A 17,147-nucleotide genomic window follows, 5' to 3' on the forward strand; every position below is an offset into this window, starting at 1 on the left:
TCTGTTATGTTTAATAATATATGTTAGTTTTTAAAAAATTATTCTTTAGTTTTTTAAAAATTACTGTTGGCATGACCAACATGGGTAGATGCCTACTAATAGGATTGCAGGGATCTGACAAAGAGTTGATAACTAGAATCTACAGAGAACTCAAATTAAAAGTGCAAACAATCTCATCTGTCAGTGGGCAAGTTAATGTAGGGAGGAGGCCAGTAATGTCTCAGGAGGCAGTTAATGTAGGGAGGTGGTCAACAAGTCTCTTTTTTTGACATAATTGTAGATTGATTTGTGATTATAAAAAAAATAATAGGTCTTGTGTACCCTTTACACAATTTCCCTCAATGGTAACATCTAACATAATTTTAGTACTAGGAGATTGACATTAATGCATTGTATTTACCTTATTCAGATTTCACCCATTTTACATGTACTTGTTTGTATGTGTATGTGATCACTTGTATAAATTCATGTGGTCACTTCTAAAGTCAAGACATAGGATGGTTCCTTCACATGTATCTCTTGGGCTACTCATTTATAGCCACAGCCACTTCCCTTCTTTCATTGTTCCCTAACCTCTGGCAACCAATAATCTGTTCTTCTACTGTATAATTTTGCCGTTTCAAGAGTATTATATAAATAAAATTATGCAGTATAGTTTTTTCCCTTCAGTATAATTTCTTTGAGATCCATCCAGGTTGTTACATGTTGTATTACCATGTCCTTATTATTGCTGAGTAGTATTCCTGAGTCTCTGCCTTTAATTGAAGGTCTTTAGTCCATTTATATTTAATATTATTAAATATTATTAACATACTTAGATTTAAATCACCCCTCTTGCTAAGGGTTTGCCAAACTATGACCAGGGGCTAAATCATACTAAGTGTCTCCCCCCACCCCCAGTTATTCTGGTTACTTTCCCAGCATTTATTTTTCTTTTCTTTAGATAATTTTATTTATTTATTTATTATTTTGGGTTAATGTGAGGGTTTAAACAACTAGACTGCAGTGTTTGCATTTGTCAAGTAGATTCCCTCTTGTAGTTGTGCTCTGCACCCAAGAGGTATGCCATATATCCTTACATTTTGCCCATTAAGTAGGAGCACACCGTCCCTTCTTTTCATCTTTTGTTTCCCCTCCCCGCCAACTAGAATTGAATTGAGTTTTTCTCTTATGTGGGCATATATTAGATTTTCTACTGGGTTCATATTAGTATTGAGTATATTGGATACTTGCTTTTCCCTTCTTCTGATACTTTACTAAGAAGAATTTGCTTCAGTTCCTTCCAGCTTAATACAAAAGATGTAAAGTCTCCATCTTTTAAATGGCTGAATAGTATTCCATGGTATACATATACCACAGTTTATTAATCCATTTCTGCATTGGTGGACATTTAGGTTGTTTCCGTATCTTGGCAGTTGTAAATTGAGCTGTGATAAATAATCTAGTGCAAATGTCCGTATGCTATAATTTTTTTTTTCTGGGTAGATGCCTAGTAATAGGATTGCAGGGATCTGACAAAGAGTTGATAACTAGAATCTACAGAGAACTCAAATTAAAAGTGCAAACAATCTCATCTATCAGTGGGCAAGAGACATGAACAGAACCTTCTCTGAGGAAGACAGATAAATGGCTAACAAACACATAAACACAAGAAAAATCCTCACCATCCCTAATTATCAGAGAAATACAAATCAAATGCTGAGATAGCACCTAACCCCAGTGAGATTAGACCACATCACAAAGTTCCAAAGCTGCAGATGGTGGTGTGGATGTGGAGAGAGGGGAACACTTACACTGTTGGTGGGACTGCAAACTAATACAACCTCTTTGGAATGAAGTATGGAGAATCATCAAAGAACTCAAATTAGACCTCCCATTTGATCTCACTAAGGGTTTTTTAATAAGTAAAATTTTATGGGAACACACCTTTGCTCAATCATTTACTATTTGTCTATGACTGCTTTTGTGCTCCAGTGGCAGAGTTAAGTAGTTATGATGAGATTGTATGACCCACAAAGCCATTTTCAGAAAAGGTTTTGATTCCTGATTGTGCTGTTTGTTTTCTATTTATCCCAGATAGTCTTTGTTGGTTTTGCAGCAGGAATGTGAGCTTAAAAGAGATGTTTCAGTGGTTGGTACCTGGCAGAATATCTACAAATTCTTTCTTCAGATAAAATTTTAGACCTAACGGAAGATGTCATATTAGTTTTCTATTACTACATATTACTACAAATTTAGCAGCTTAAAATAACATATATTTGTTATCTTACAGTTTCTGTGGGTCAGAAGTCTGGGCATAGCTCAGTCGCATCTTCTGCTTGGGATCTCCCACAGCTTTAGTCAAGGTGTTGGCCTGGCTGCATGCTTTTGTGGAAACTCAACTGTGGAAAAATCTGCTTCCACATTCATTCAGGTCAATGGCAGATTTATTTCCTTTGTAACTGTATGACTGAAGACTCTAGATTTTTAACTGACCATCAGATACAGTTCCTAGGGATTGCCTGTAGTTCCCTGCTACATGGCTCTCTCCATGGTAGTTTGCTTTTAAAGGCCTGCAGGAGAGCCTCTCATTCCAGTCTGTTCACACAGCATTATATCACACAGACAAAAGAGTAACATCCCTTCACTCTGTGTGCAGGTTCTTCCTGCATATGATTATATGTATGACGACATTACTCCTTGATGGGTCACTGTTACATGTGTCTGCCACAAAAACCTGAAGAAAGATATTAATAACATTAATCTGTAGTCTTACATTGATTATATTGGTTCCTGTCAAAAGCTGGAAATGATGAGATTAAAGAACCTAATACAGCTAATGTCCTGGGGAAGGGGTTTATAATTTTCTGAAACTGCAGACATTTCCACTCTAAGAATATCCATATTTGCAACATGGTTTATGGCTTCATAAATACTTGTAAACCCATTATTGTATTTGATGCAATTCTCAGCCAAGTGTTAACAAGGTGGATAGGTATCCCTGTTGATAGATGAAGAAACTGAGGGTTAATAAAGCCTTCATGAAAATCTCCCAGCCAGTAAGTGATGGAATGTATGTTTTACATTAAAGTCCTTTGCTCTTTTTACTAAAGTAGAATGTAGCATAGAACTATTGATGCTGTGGATATTTGCCAAATATGCTTTGATGGTGATTTTATGTGTAAATATTAATACATTCTATGTGAAATGTGAACAAAATGAGATCTTTGTAACAATGCACTAGTTCTCATGCCTGGCCGTACAGTATCTCTTATCTTCAGAATATCCAGTTAAGTGGTACCTCTGTTTCATGGAAGAAATAGCAAAGGCGTAAGAAGGTGATCATTTGCACGAAGTCAGACAGTTGGTAAATGGTGGAACCATTATCTGACCTAAGAATCTATTCTAGGATGAACCTAATTCAGTCAAAATCACTTTGGTTTTGCCTTACATCACTGAATAAAGCCTCTAAACCTAAAATTTTTAGTTCGTAGCCTCTCTTTTTGAAGATAGTGCATTTCACATCACAAAGTCATGTCCTATTAAGTTGTTCCTATTGGATTTTAAAATTTTTTATTGATATGAAATAATTAGCTGAATTATGTGACAATTAGCATAAAATCTACAGTTATTTGTCCTTTTTAAAATAATGATTGATACAGTTATTACATCTGTAGTATTAGCAAACTATGCTAACAATAGTTTTTTTCCTTTTGGCTTGTCTCTGTTTTATAGTTGATTTTTCAATCACAGCAAACTACAGTGGTACTTGAATGGGTTTTGGAAAATGTCTAAAGTTTAGTGGCTACATCTACCTTCTGTCTTCTCTCCAGCCTTTAAAAAAGAATAAATGGGATGTTTGAGAAGAGTGATATATTAATAGAAGGGTTTTGCAAATGGCTTCAGACTCTGTGAATGGAAAACAAGCTAGGAGTCACTTCACAAAAGGGAAAAGACAGCAGCAGCAGCAGCAGCAACTCAAGAACCGATCTTCAGTTAGTGATGGTGGTGGAGAGGACTCTTTTATTTTTGAAGCAAATGAAGCTTGGAGAGATTTTCATGGTTCTCTTCTTCGATTTTATGAAAATGGAGAGCTTTGTGATGTCACCCTAAAGGTAAGGCTGCCTTTTTTCTTATTTTTCTTAACCTCTTCAGTGTACTATGAAAAATGGGGATTTCGCTCGGCGCCTATAGCTCAAGCGGCTAAGGCGCCAGCCACGTACACCTAAGGTGGCGGGTTCGAATCCCCAGCCCAGACCCGCCAAACAACAATGACGGCTGCAACCAAAAAATAGCCGGGCGCTGTGGCGGGCGCCTATGGTTCCAGCTACTTGGGAGGCGGAGGCAGGAGACTCGCTTGAGCCCAGGAGTTGGAGGTTGCTGTGAGCGTGATGCCATGGCACTCTGCCCAGGGGGATAGCTTGAGGCTCTGTCTCAAAAAAAAAAGAAAAATGGAGATTTCTATAACTATGCAAGGTAAATTTTTGGTGTTATACTTACTTGTTATGGTCAGATTTTAGTCTTAATCTTTCTTTATTGACGGGGAGGGGATGTAAGGGAGAGCAAATCAAGAGGGATTAGCATAAGGTAAAATTACTGTACAAATTTAACATTGGTATCATTATTTATTAATTTAACTTAGAGTTCTGAAACCCTGGAACAACAAATAGCTATTATTAGTGAAATGAATAAATTTCCATTGACTGGATAAGTTTTTCACCTATGAATTTAAATATCTTGATGTATTTGCTTATTAATACAAATTAGAAGTCAGGAATTCTTGGTTATTTACTTGGCTACACTGGTGTTTTACTGTATTTCCCTATTCTGGTAATTTAACGTCTATTTCATTGTTATCATACGTGTGTTAAGGGAGATTGTTTATCTATGCCTAATAGTAAAATAGTCTATCTAGATTTGGATGAAAAAATCTTCAATGAACTTTAAAGGATCATGTTGCTTTGCTTAAAAAAAAAAGTTTTAATAAAAGGGGAAAGTGGTAAAGCATTGTGGCAGAGCGTGTGTTCTGACTCTTTACACATTTGAAGTACTTTCTTATTCTTATTTCTCAGTGCAATATTACACTTTTCTTGGTGATTCATATGTATCCATGCATCCTTTCCTTCATGAGATTTGCTGTGTTAGGCGCTCTTAGATTTTGCTTTCTGTTCCTGTTCACACAGTTTCTTAGAGCTCACAGTGTTACGGGAATTGAGGACATACTGGAAGAATCAGATTGGGGGACACGCAGCAAAAAGCCTGTAAACTGGAAGCATAGGTGTGGAGTTTTAGGTCCCAAAGTGTATGTTACACTGTAGATAACCAACCCATATTCTCTTTCCTTAAATTCTTAGTGTCCCTAAGTATTCTAGGTCTTAAAATACTAACAAGAGAAGCTTTATATAACTCTGCTAGCGCTGTGTAAAATTTAGCTATGTGTATATTTTAATGAAGGAACACTTGTTTTCTGATCTATATGGCATATTGTATTTAATCAGATGCCAATTGTTCTAATTTTCAGCTCTCGTGTGAAATTTAGTGACCCATACTGACTTTGGCAAAAATAAAAGAAATGTAAAATAGATTACTTGAATTTGATCAGTGTCAGTTCAGTGTATCCATGAATGAATGAATGAAAAATATTTAGATAAAATCTTACTGGTTTTATCAGTTTTTAAATTAGATTTTAGAATAATGTTGTAAGCTACTGCATATAAACTTTCTTAAGTGAAAACAAGAATCTAGTCATTTTAGGAGAAGTAATAACTAGACTCTAAGTTTTTATTTATTTCTTTTTTCTTTTTTTTGACGCAGAATTTTACTTTGTTGCCCTCGGTAGTCTGTGGTGTCACAGCAACCTCAAAGTCTTGGTCTTAAGTGAGTCTCTTGCCTCAACCTCCCAAGTAGCTGGGACTACAGGCACCTGGCTGTTTTTTCTGTTGTAGTTGTCATTGTTGTTTAGCAGGCCTGAGCCAGGTTTGAATCCACCAGCCCTGCTGTATGTGGCCAGTGCCCTAACCAGTGAGCTATGGGTGCCGAGCCCGTAGCTATTATTTAGACTTGACTATTTATTGTAAACTGCTAGGGAAACTGGATACTTTATTAAAAGGTAGTTATCTGACTACTCAGTGCTAAAAACTTTCAGATGTCAATAAAGATTTAAGTGTAAAACATAATACCATAAAACAGTAGAAAAATACATGTAGTAAATATGGAATATCAGATTGATTCCCATTTCAAGTGTGGTACCTAAGGAAGATATCATAAAGAAAAAGATTGATTTGACTATACAAAAATCTATAGGGAGAGAATAAAATTTGAAAGCAAATTACAGTGTGAGAGAGAAAAGGAGTTTTGAAATGTGTATGAAAAATGACACTCTTATTGTATGAGGAGCTCTTATAAATAAGAAAAAATTCATAGTTCATAGAAGAAATAGAGATAGCCTAAAATACATTAATGATTTAGTCTTATTAATAAAAGAAATGTAATTAATGAGATATTTCCGTTCATCAAATTGGCAACTGTTTCTTATGAAGTTAACGCTCAGGGTGTAAATACTCTAAGTAGCTAGAAATGGACACTTTGGCAGTATGTATTTACCGTGTACCTATACATTACAGTGGCGTTTCTACTCACAGTGATTCATCTGTAGGGAATAACAGAGACTGTGAATAAATACTTAGTTACAAAGAATTTCACTGCTCTGTTGACACACTGTTGGAAGCAGTCTAATTTTTCAACAGTTAATGTGGTGAGATTTTAGTGGGCTTTTTTTTTTTTTACTGTTTTTATATGAAATATATAATTTCAAGATAATTTAGATAGAAATAAAGACACCTCAGTTGAGCTTATAGTAAATATTACTAAATATTGATTAATTGATTTTGTGCTCTGATTGGTAAGTTGTGAATAATACTACTTGGAGGGGTGTTGGAAGAATTAATTAAGTGTATGAAAAACACTTAGATAATGCCTGGCGTATAATAAATTCCAAATTGTATTTGCTGTTCTCATTAATTCACAGAATGCTTCTGAAATATTATATGAGATAATATACAAAACCACAGTTTTATATGTGTAGATATGTGTATAAAAGATAAGTCTCTTATTTGGAAGGAAAAAAAAATTGCCTGACTTTAAGAAACTGGCCTAGATTAAAAGTAAATGACCAAAAGATTACATTATTAAAACAAATATTCTAAATTTCTCTGTCTGTAATTTTTGTCCATGCTACAATACATGCTCAATGCTGATCTGAAGCTGATTCTGATATTAAATTATTTCTTGGTTTGTTTGTTTTGAACAGGTTGGCTCCAAGCTAATCTCTTGTCATAAGCTGGTATTGGCTTGTGTTATCCCCTACTTCAGAGCCATGTTTCTCTCTGAAATGGCTGAAGCCAAACAAACACTGATTGAGATCAGAGATTTTGATGGTGATGCAATAGAAGACTTGGTCAAGTTCGTCTATTCTTCGCGGCTCACTTTGACTGTTGACAATGTCCAACCTCTCTTATATGCAGCCTGCATTCTGCAGGTTGAACTAGTGGCTAAAGCTTGCTGTGAATACATGAAGTTACATTTTCATCCCTCCAATTGCCTGGCAGTAAGAGCCTTTGCAGAAAGTCACAATCGAATAGACTTAATGGACATGGCAGATCAGTATGCCTGTGAGCATTTTACCGAAGTGGTGGAGTGTGAAGACTTCGTAAGTGTGTCACCCCAGCACCTCCATAAGCTTTTGTCCTCCAGTGATCTAAACATTGAGAATGAAAAGCAGGTCTATAGTGCTGCCATCAAGTGGCTTCTGGCCAATCCTCAGCATCATTCCAAATGGTTGGATGAAACACTTGCACAGGTAGGGGCTGAAATAGGAATGTGTATAGAAATAAAGTGATGTAGGATGCAAACCAGCCTGTTTCACTTGTTATAACAAGTGTAGATTACTTGAAGGAATATGAAAATCATTGATATGATACAATAATGAAATGGCTTTAACTCTGAATTTCCTATTCAGTTGCTATACTATTTCAGAATAAGTTTAAATTTGTCACATTTGAATTAGCGATGTCATTCCCTGCTTTTTAACCTGAATATTTAAAATACTTGTTTGAAATAGCAGTCATGAATATTTTATCTATGCTAATAGAAAATAGTCTGAAGAAACAACTGTAAATTAATATAACTTATAATTACTGTTTTGTGCTGTTTCTAAATTTTAATGAATTATTTTGCTAATGAAAGTATACTCTTTAGAAATTAGGAATACCTAATGCTTATAGGTTGAGTCTGGAAAAAACCATATGGAGTCACACAGTTTGACTCAAAAATGTCTCGTTGTTGGTGTTTACTGTCAACAGGGGTTGCTGAGCTGGAGAATAAAGTAATAACTAGGCCCTTTGGAGTCTATGTCTTGTCTCTCCCTCCCCTCCCCTGCCCCTTCCGTTCCCCCTCCCTTTTTTCTTTTGTTCCTGCCTTGTTTAGTTTATTTCAAAGAAATAAAATGATGCTACTTAAAAGAGTGTTCTTATTTGCTTATTTTTTTCAAAAGTAAGTGCCTTGTTAAAACTTTGCACTTGAGAGAAGCACCCAGTGGTAATTATGCTAATTTTAAAAACATAAAACCGTGTTACCAAAAATTTTAACAAATATTAAGAAGAATGAAATTACTTAGAATTACCAGTGTTCTCATTTTAGATATTTGTAGGCAGATGAAGTAACCTATTTGAAGTGTGATTATTATGGGACTGATATTTTTTCAATTGCATATAACAATCCATATGCATTCATATGATTATCAAAGTTCAGAACACCTTTTTGTCTTCTCTCTTAGAATTAATTTGAGCCAGAAGTGGTGACATTCACCTGTAACCCCAGTTACTCAGGAGGCTGAGGCAGGACTGTTGCTTAAATCCAGAGATTTGAGTCACCAGGAAGCTGTGATCTCACCACTACATTCTTATTCTGGACTACAGAGCACGACTTTGTCTCTTTAGAAAAAAAAAAAAAGGAATTATTTTGAAAATAAGTTTGTCAACAAAGCAAACAAAAAGTGTCATTATCTTGCAGCCATATCCGGTTTGTGTGTGTGAGCTTTTTCTTTTTTTTAAGACAGTAAAGCAGACTTTATTCAGAGAGGCCATGGCAATGGTTATGTGAACCACTGTAGTGGGGGAAAGAGGTTGGACTCAACCCCCGTGTATGTGCTTTTAACTCAAAACGGTGTTACTTGATTTGATTATCCCTTTAAGTGTCTAGGAAATCAGTGTATCTTTAAGAGGCATGGTGAATGGCTCTGTTGAAAGGGTATGCATCTCTTAGTATATGGCCTTCCAAGATCATTGATTTGAGGAAAACAACACTTGTTTCAGATATGAATGTACATTTTTTTTTTGGAGACAGAGTCTCACTGTCTCCTTTGGTAGAGTGCTGTGATATCCTAGTTTACAGCAACCTCAAATTCTTGGGCTCAAGTGATCCTCTTGCCTCAGCCTCCCAAGTAGCTGAGACACTACAGGTGTCTACCACAATACCTGGCTAGGGGTCTCACTCTGACTCTGGCTCTGGCTCTGGCTCAAGCTGATGTTGAACTTCTGAGCTTAGGCAATCCACTCACCTCAGCCTCCCAGAGTGTTAGGATAGGCATGAGCCACTGCGCCCAGCCTTATGTTTTTTTTCTTTAAAGACATAGTTTCGGCTAGGTGCCCATAGCACAGTGGTTATGGTGCCAGCCACATACACCAAGGGTGGTGGGTTTGAACCCGGCCTGGGCCAACTAAATGACTGCAACAAAAAAGTAGCTGGGCGGGAGCCTGTAGTCTCAGCTACTTGGGAGGCTGAGGCAAAAGAATTGCTCAAGCCCAAGAGATTGAGGTTGCTGTGAGCTGTGATGCCATGGCGCTCTACCAAGGGCAACAAGCGAGACTGTGTCTCAAAAAATTAAGAAGACATAGTCTCACTCCATTGCGGTGGGTTAAGAGTACCATGGGATCATACTTTATAGCAACCTCAAACTCTTGGGCTCAAGAGATCCTCTTGCCTCAGCCTCTCGAGTAACTGGGGCTATAGGTGCCCACCACAATGCCTGGCTAGTTTTTCTATTATTTTTAGTAGAGACAAGGTGTCACTCATGCTTAGGCTGGTTGCGAATTCCTGAGCTGAGGCAATCCACCTGCCTTGGTCTGCCAGAGTGCTAGGATTATAGATGTGAGTCACCTAAGATGTGCTCCCAGCCTAATGTTCATGTTTTTAAGTAAGAAATAAATCACAATTCCTTATGTTCAATCTTAGCTTAAAGAGACAAAAGAAGCATAGCAATTTTGTGGGATGGGTTGGTTTTGTTTCATTTTTTGAGACAGTCTCATTTTGTTGCCCTGGGTAGAGTGCCCTGGCATCGTAGCTCACAGCAACCTCAAACTCTTGGTCTCAAGAGATCTTCCTGCCTCACCCTCCCTAGTAGCTGGGACTATAGGCACCGACCACAATGCTCTGCTATTTTTTTACAGATAGAGTCTGGTTCTTGCTCAAGCTGGCTTCGAACTCCTGAGTTCAAACAATCCACCTGCTTCAGCTCCTAGAGTGCTAGGATTACAGACACGAGCCACTGCAATTTTGTTTTGATCATGCCTTTCTTTTAGCAGCGAAGAGACTTGTTATTATGTCAGTACCATTTTTGTAAATAAGCAATTTAAATGAAGACATTTGAATTATTTTATTTAGCTTATTTAAATCCATAGTTAAAGAAAGCAGATATACTTAACGAAGTCTGATTTCATTACTGTTGACCAGTACTAGAATTTATGTAGAATTTGACACATCAAATTTTATTATTAACATGCTAGGAAGGCTTTCTGAGTTTACTAGTTAAAAAGACAACATACTGCTGTGAAAGTGGAGAACTAACTACCCTACTACCACTTGAGTTTTATGTTGCCATTATTTGTGGATCGTAGGTTCGTCTGCCATTGTTGCCAGTTGATTTTCTCATGGGTGTGGTGGCAAAAGAACAGATTGTTAAGCAGAATCTGAAATGTAGAGATTTACTGGACGAAGCAAGAAATTACCACCTTCATTTGAGTAGCAGAGCAGTACCTGACTTTGAATACTCTGTGCGGACCACCCCCAGGAAGCACACTGCTGGTAATTAAATCACCTGTTTTGTTAACGCTTCTGGAGGGAGCTTTGTTGTATTTGAGGGTGTTTATATATGCTCAACCTTAACTGTTAGATAATTAGTGTCTGATTGCCTTAGAGGAATAGTTGGTAAATAAGATTTTACCTGTATGTTCACAATTCTTACTGTACATGATTTACATCATTTTACTGATAAGCCAGTTTTTATAAAAGCCATAGCAAGCGCTATTCTAAAGAACCTGCTGAAATATCTCTTCCTTTGAAGTTTCTCCTGATTTTTGTAGGCAAAATTAGCCCCTGTTATTTGTGATTTTGAATCACTTTGTTTGAATCTGTTTTATTATGTTGTGTTGTAATTTATTCATTTGATGTGTCTTGAGCTCTTCAAAGATGATTATTCTTTTTAGATTTTATCTCTAGTGCCAAGTATGAAGTTTGAAATATATGTTTAAATATTTGTTTTTACATTTTACCAAGTCAAAAGAACGGCACTAACATATCTAACAGTTGTATAACAGACTTTATTAAATTCTTAGAATCTATAGCTCTTCTATTTTAGAGCATCTATTATGATGATCTATTGTTTAGTATGATCTATTGTGCTAACATCTGTCACTGGAATCTAAGCTAGGTTAAGACACCTGTGTATCAAGCATAACCTGTGTATCAAGTATCAACCTTGCGCTGACAAGGACTAGCACTACCGCCTGGCGTGTAGAAGGTATTCAGTTCTACCTTTATAAAGGTATAAATGAAGGTATGCAGTTGTACCTTTATTTGCCACAATTTTTAGACTTTATATTTTCCCAAGAAAATAATTAATGTTCACTTACTTTTTAAATATTTGTGAAGAGTTACATTTAGTCCAGAAACGTAGGAAGAAGAACTCTGCATAGAAACTTCCTCCATATTTGCTGCTACCTAATATGCAGTTATTATTACAGATGAGGTTTGTGAAATGGTCTAAGAACAACAATAAAGGGTAATAGTTCATAGAATACCTGGGAGTCAGTCCCAGCAATTGATTTTATGCCCTCCCAGTAATTCTGAATTACACTACAGTGAAAATTTTTTTTAATTGTGGTAAAGTATATATAACATAGAATTTGTCATTTTAAGTGTATGATTCAGTAGCATTCACTAACGTTTTTGAGAGCTGTTGATGTAATAGAAAGCAGTTGAAAGAACCTTTTAATCAGTTTGCTCTGTTGATAGTCTGAAAGCAAAAAGACTACTAAGTGCTAACAGAGGACAGGATTTTGCTGTAGTTGGATAGTAGGTGATGAGGCTCAAACTGATAGTGGCAGTGGGAATAGAGAGGGAGAGATAGGATGCCACAGGGAAGGAAGAGGTGGTTTAGGTTGTTTCCTTTTGAACATGTTGTGTTTGAGGTGACCTTGGGTCATCAAATGGACTTATGACTTAGAAATGTAGCGTGGGGCTTGGCACCTGTGGCTCAAGCGGCTAAGGCGCCAGCCACCTACCCTGAGCTGGTAGGTTCGAATCCAGCCCCGGCCCACCAAACAACAATGATGGCTACAACCAAAAATAGCCGGACATTGTGGTGGGTGCCTGTAGTCCCAGCTACTTGGAAGGCAGGGGCAGGAGAATCGCTTCATCCCAGAAGTTGGAGGTTGCTATGAGCTGTGACGTCACGGCATTCTGCCCAGCGGGACAGCATGAGGCTCTGTCTCAAAAAAAAAAAAAGAATGTAGAGTGAAAGGCAGTGATATAGATGGAATCTGAAGTTCACAGGGATGAACTTTCCCTGTGTCAGCACAGTATGTGAGAAACAGGCTGGGATGGAACATGGAAAACAAAGAAGAAAAGTGATTGGAGACAAAAGGAGACTTTGATTTTATAGAAATCAGAAAAGTAAGATGTTTCCCCCAAACAGGATGGTCAGTATATCACATGTTCCACTTGTGTTTAGTAAAGAATTAACTTAGGAGTTGGTTTTGACATTAGCAAGAGCAATTTTACACAGTAGATGAGGATCTAAACCATTGTAATGGGAAGTTCCAATTTAGAGGGAAAGAGAGAATTAGATAAGTGCATCCAAATCATTTCTTTCTCTCTCTCTCTTTGGCTATTACTCAAAGTTTTGACTTTCTTTTTTTACTGAAAACTAGTTGTATTTTAAAATTACGTGCTTAGCACTCATCCAGTTCCATTGGTGTAGACTTTAGTAGCGTATTTGCATTTTCAGTTAATGTCAATGTCATAACACAGACACATTTTGGCTTACAGTCTATATTTGAGTAGTGTTTATTTACTGGACTTTGGTAAAGCCTTTTATATATAACATTAATTTCTTCATAGTACATAGTTAATGATGTTCCAGTAATCTCAAAAAAAAAAAAAAAAGAAAGACGCACTTTAAAGATTAATCAGTAAATTAAACAGTTTTGACTTTCTTAATGTTTTTCCACACTAATTTAGAAAAAAATTGGCAGATGTGATTTTGATCTCTCTTTCTGTGGCTTCGCCTTCAGGTGTGCTGTTTTGTGTAGGTGGTCGAGGTGGATCTGGGGACCCCTTCCGCAGTATCGAATGCTATTCCATCAACAAAAACAGCTGGTTCTTCGGGCCAGAAATGAATAGCCGGAGGCGACACGTGGGTGTGATCTCTGTGGAAGGTAGAACCTCTGTGCTCTAAAATCACCTCACACATACTCTGGTTTCTCTTTCACCTTTTACCACAATCACATTACCACAGTGCTCTTTTTTAAAAAAGTATTTAAACTTTGAGAATTTCTTTCTCTAGATAAGAAAATTGCTTTCAACATGTAGGGAAAAAATAGGAAATAAAAATTTAAAAGAGACGATTGCTAAATTGTGAAATATTTATTTGAATATATCAATAAAGTATTTGGGTAGTGATTATTTCCTTTGTGCCTGCTGTGCTCAGTGTACAGTCTGCTGCATACGGTGTATCGTGTAGAAATGAATGTCAGAGAAACGGGAGATGAAGAGTCAAACTATTCTGAGTAATACTTACAAAAAAAAAACTAATGAAAAATGTTTATTGAACCTAAATCTTAAGTATATTTGTGTATCAGCTTTTTCTATACCTATCTGATTATTACTGAAATTAGGTTTTTTTACTTATGACTGAAAATTAATATAGAACTATGGATAAATTGTTAGAAAGCTTTTAAAGAATTCGATTTTTTCTTATAAAAGTATATATACTCTTTAAAACCAATAGTAAAATACATTTTAATAAGTAAAAATCATCTTATTTGTTTCATTTACAAAAATTTTGATCATATGAACGCTTTTATATTTTCTTTATATAACACTGAGCATTGTTCATCTTAATAAACATTCTTTGAGACATGGTTTGTGATTTCATCTACAAAGTAGTCAAAAGTTGGGAAATAAGGGGATCATGTTTGAGCATTTAAATAACTTCGGGTAAAACAGTGTGTTTAGTGGAAGCTAGCACTGATTTTTCTTGTAGCTACTGAAATGATATGGATCATAATGTTGAATGAAACAGCAGTTGTAGAAAATTTATGGTGACATTTTGCTCTATATAGTTGTTTACAGACATAGTAAATAATGTTAATATTATTTTATTTACTTGGAATCAAATGAAAATGCTTCTTTATTTGACAGGTAAAGTGTATGCAGTAGGTGGACATGATGGGAATGAGCACCTAGGGAGCATGGAGATGTTTGATCCTCTCACTAATAAGTGGATGATGAAGGCATCAATGAACACCAAGAGGTGGGTCAGCACGCAGAGGTCTTCTATACTGATGCTAGAAAACAAAGTTCCCTAAAATCGAAAGGCCTTATTTTTTATTTTTTTTCTGTTTTTAGGAACTTTACCTTCTGAAATACATTTTGTTGAAGTATCCTAGGTGGTGCTTTGTTATACCTTTTTATATTTTTTTAAGAATTAAAGATGCAATCGTGTTTTAGATTACCGTAATGGTAGCGACAGTTTTCACTTACACCTGAACATTTCACTTTTTAAAAATCTTTTTGTTTTTCAGTAATTTTAGGTTTTTCAGGGAAGGTGCAAAAATAGTTCCTATGTACCAGTAGTTCTCAGCTGAAGATGATTTTACCCCTTCTGTGGATAGTTGGCAGTATCTGGAGACATTTTTGGTTGTCACAGCTTAGGGGGTGGATAAGTTGCTGCTTGTGGGAAGAAGGCAGAGGTGCTGCTAAAGATCTTCCATTGTAAAAGACAAAACCCCACACAAATAATTTTCCAGCTTCCAGTGCCAGTAGTGCCAAGGTAAAGAAACCTCGCTGTCTGCCCTTTAGTCAGCTCCCCGTAATGTTACCATAGTGTAGTTATCGAAAGTAGCATTGATCTATCACTAATCTGTAGACTTTATTCAACTTTTGCCAGTTTCTCCACACAATCTTATTTTTAGAACTGATTTTTCTTGTCTAATTGTATTAGCTGGCAATCTAATACACATGAGTAGTGGCAGAGATAGTAGGCATTTTTATCTTATTCCTGGATCCTAGTAGTAATGTCTCTAGTAGTTTCTCTGTTTAAAAAGATACTGGATTTAGAACTAATGGATATATACAGAGGATGCCAAAAAAATGGACACACATTTTTTTTTCAATTTCTTTTTTTTTTAATTAAATGATAGCTGTGTAATTAATGCAATCATGGGGTACAGTGTGGTGTTTTCATATACAATTTGAAATATTTTCATCAAACTGGGTAACATAGCCTTTATGTCATTTTCTTAGTTATTGTGTTAAGACATTTATATTCTACTCTTAGAAAGATTCACTTGTACCCTTGTAAGATAAACCATAGAGGTGATCCCACCAATCACCCTCCCTCCACTTTCCTCCTCCCCCCTCCTTCCCCTACTCCCTCCCCATATTCTTAGGCTATAATTAGGTTATAGCTTTCATATGAGGGCTGTGTACATTGGATACTTTTTCTTCCATTCTTGTGATACTTTGCTAAAAATATGGAACGCTTCACGAATTTGCGTGTCATCCTTGCGCAGGGGCCATGATAATCTTCTCTGTATCTTTCCAATTTTAGTATACGTGCTGCCGAAGCAAGCACACACATTTTAAGAAAGGAAAAAATGTATTAAATTTGTTATACTCAAGTCACATTTGACTCCTGCAATAAGAGGTGCTCATTGTCACTAATATTAATCTTTTGATATTGGCATATGTTTGAATATTACAATTTTTTAACATAGTTGTTTCCTTTCCTAAAATGTTTATATATATTTTTGGCACCCTCTGTATTTTATCATATTAAGAAAATATGAATCATTCTTCATTGATTTTATCATGTTGAGCATTAATATCTTACATTCTCATCTACAATACATTTAAGTATGTTGCTAAATGGGTCAGTCTAAAGGGGAGAAGATTTGTAGAATGGATAACATCCTCAGTACTCTACTGTGTTTAAAAAAAATTTTTTTTAAGAGTTGGGGTTCTGCCCTGTCACCCAGGCTAGAGTGCAGTAGCATGATCATAATTCACTGTAGTCTCAAACTTCTAGGCTTAAGCAATCCTCCTGCTTTGACCTTGCAAGTAGCTGGGACTATAGGGAGGTGTACCACCTCATCCAGCCAATTTAAAAACATTTTTTGTAGAGATGGTGTCTTGATATAAAATGTTGCCCAGGTTGGTCTCAAAGTCTTGGCCTCAAGTGATCCTCTTGCATCAGCCTCCCAAAGTGCTAGAATTACAGGCATGAGCCACAGAGCCCAGCCACCATTTTTATTAATGACTTGAATATCAAATTTTCAGTTGTCTTAAGGTAGGAGGATAACTAATGCTATGTAACAAACTAGGATTCAAAAGACTGAGTAGGTCAAATACACTCTCAGCAAAACTTAAAACATTATAATTAGAATTATAGGTTAAAATGTGCCCTAGGTATTTTAGAAAATCAATTTTTCATCAACATGGTTTGTGATTGTTTCTTACAATGAAAACTACCTGGACCATTTGTGAAACTCAGCTCTTAAAGAAAAGGAAAGGAAAAAATTGAATGTAATGTAATTGCCGGCTCAGCGCCT

The 17,147-nt window shown here is 36.2% G+C and overlaps 1 protein-coding gene and 1 non-coding gene across 6 annotated transcripts in view; one reads left to right on the forward strand and one right to left on the reverse strand.

Moving 5' to 3' along the window:
- KLHL8 (kelch like family member 8) overlaps nt 1–17,147 on the forward strand; it is a 34,933-nt gene that overhangs the window by 3,437 nt on the left and 14,349 nt on the right. For 2 of the 5 annotated variants that reach the window (XM_023513410.1, XM_023513409.1), the window contains 5 exons: nt 3,715–4,094; nt 7,289–7,837; nt 10,932–11,118; nt 13,608–13,751; nt 14,737–14,848. In XM_023513410.1, coding sequence (XP_023369178.1) covers nt 3,876–4,094; nt 7,289–7,837; nt 10,932–11,118; nt 13,608–13,751; nt 14,737–14,848 — 1,211 coding nt within the window. In that variant the 5' untranslated portion in view covers nt 3,715–3,875. Of the gene's footprint in view, nt 1–2,378; nt 2,414–3,714; nt 4,095–7,288; nt 7,838–10,931; nt 11,119–13,607; nt 13,752–14,736; nt 14,849–17,147 lie in introns of those variants that run through there. The other 3 variants (XM_023513412.1, XM_003790025.3, XM_023513411.1) reach the window with 2 other exon arrangements.
- On the reverse strand, nt 16,065–16,171 carry LOC111725392. The gene has a single exon (XR_002773468.1). It is a non-coding gene; the product is annotated as a U6 spliceosomal RNA (small nuclear RNA).

Source organism: Otolemur garnettii, unplaced genomic scaffold, assembly GCF_000181295.1.
Source record: "Otolemur garnettii isolate 467f Iridium unplaced genomic scaffold, OtoGar3 scaffold00039, whole genome shotgun sequence".
NCBI lineage: Eukaryota > Metazoa > Chordata > Mammalia > Primates > Galagidae > Otolemur > Otolemur garnettii.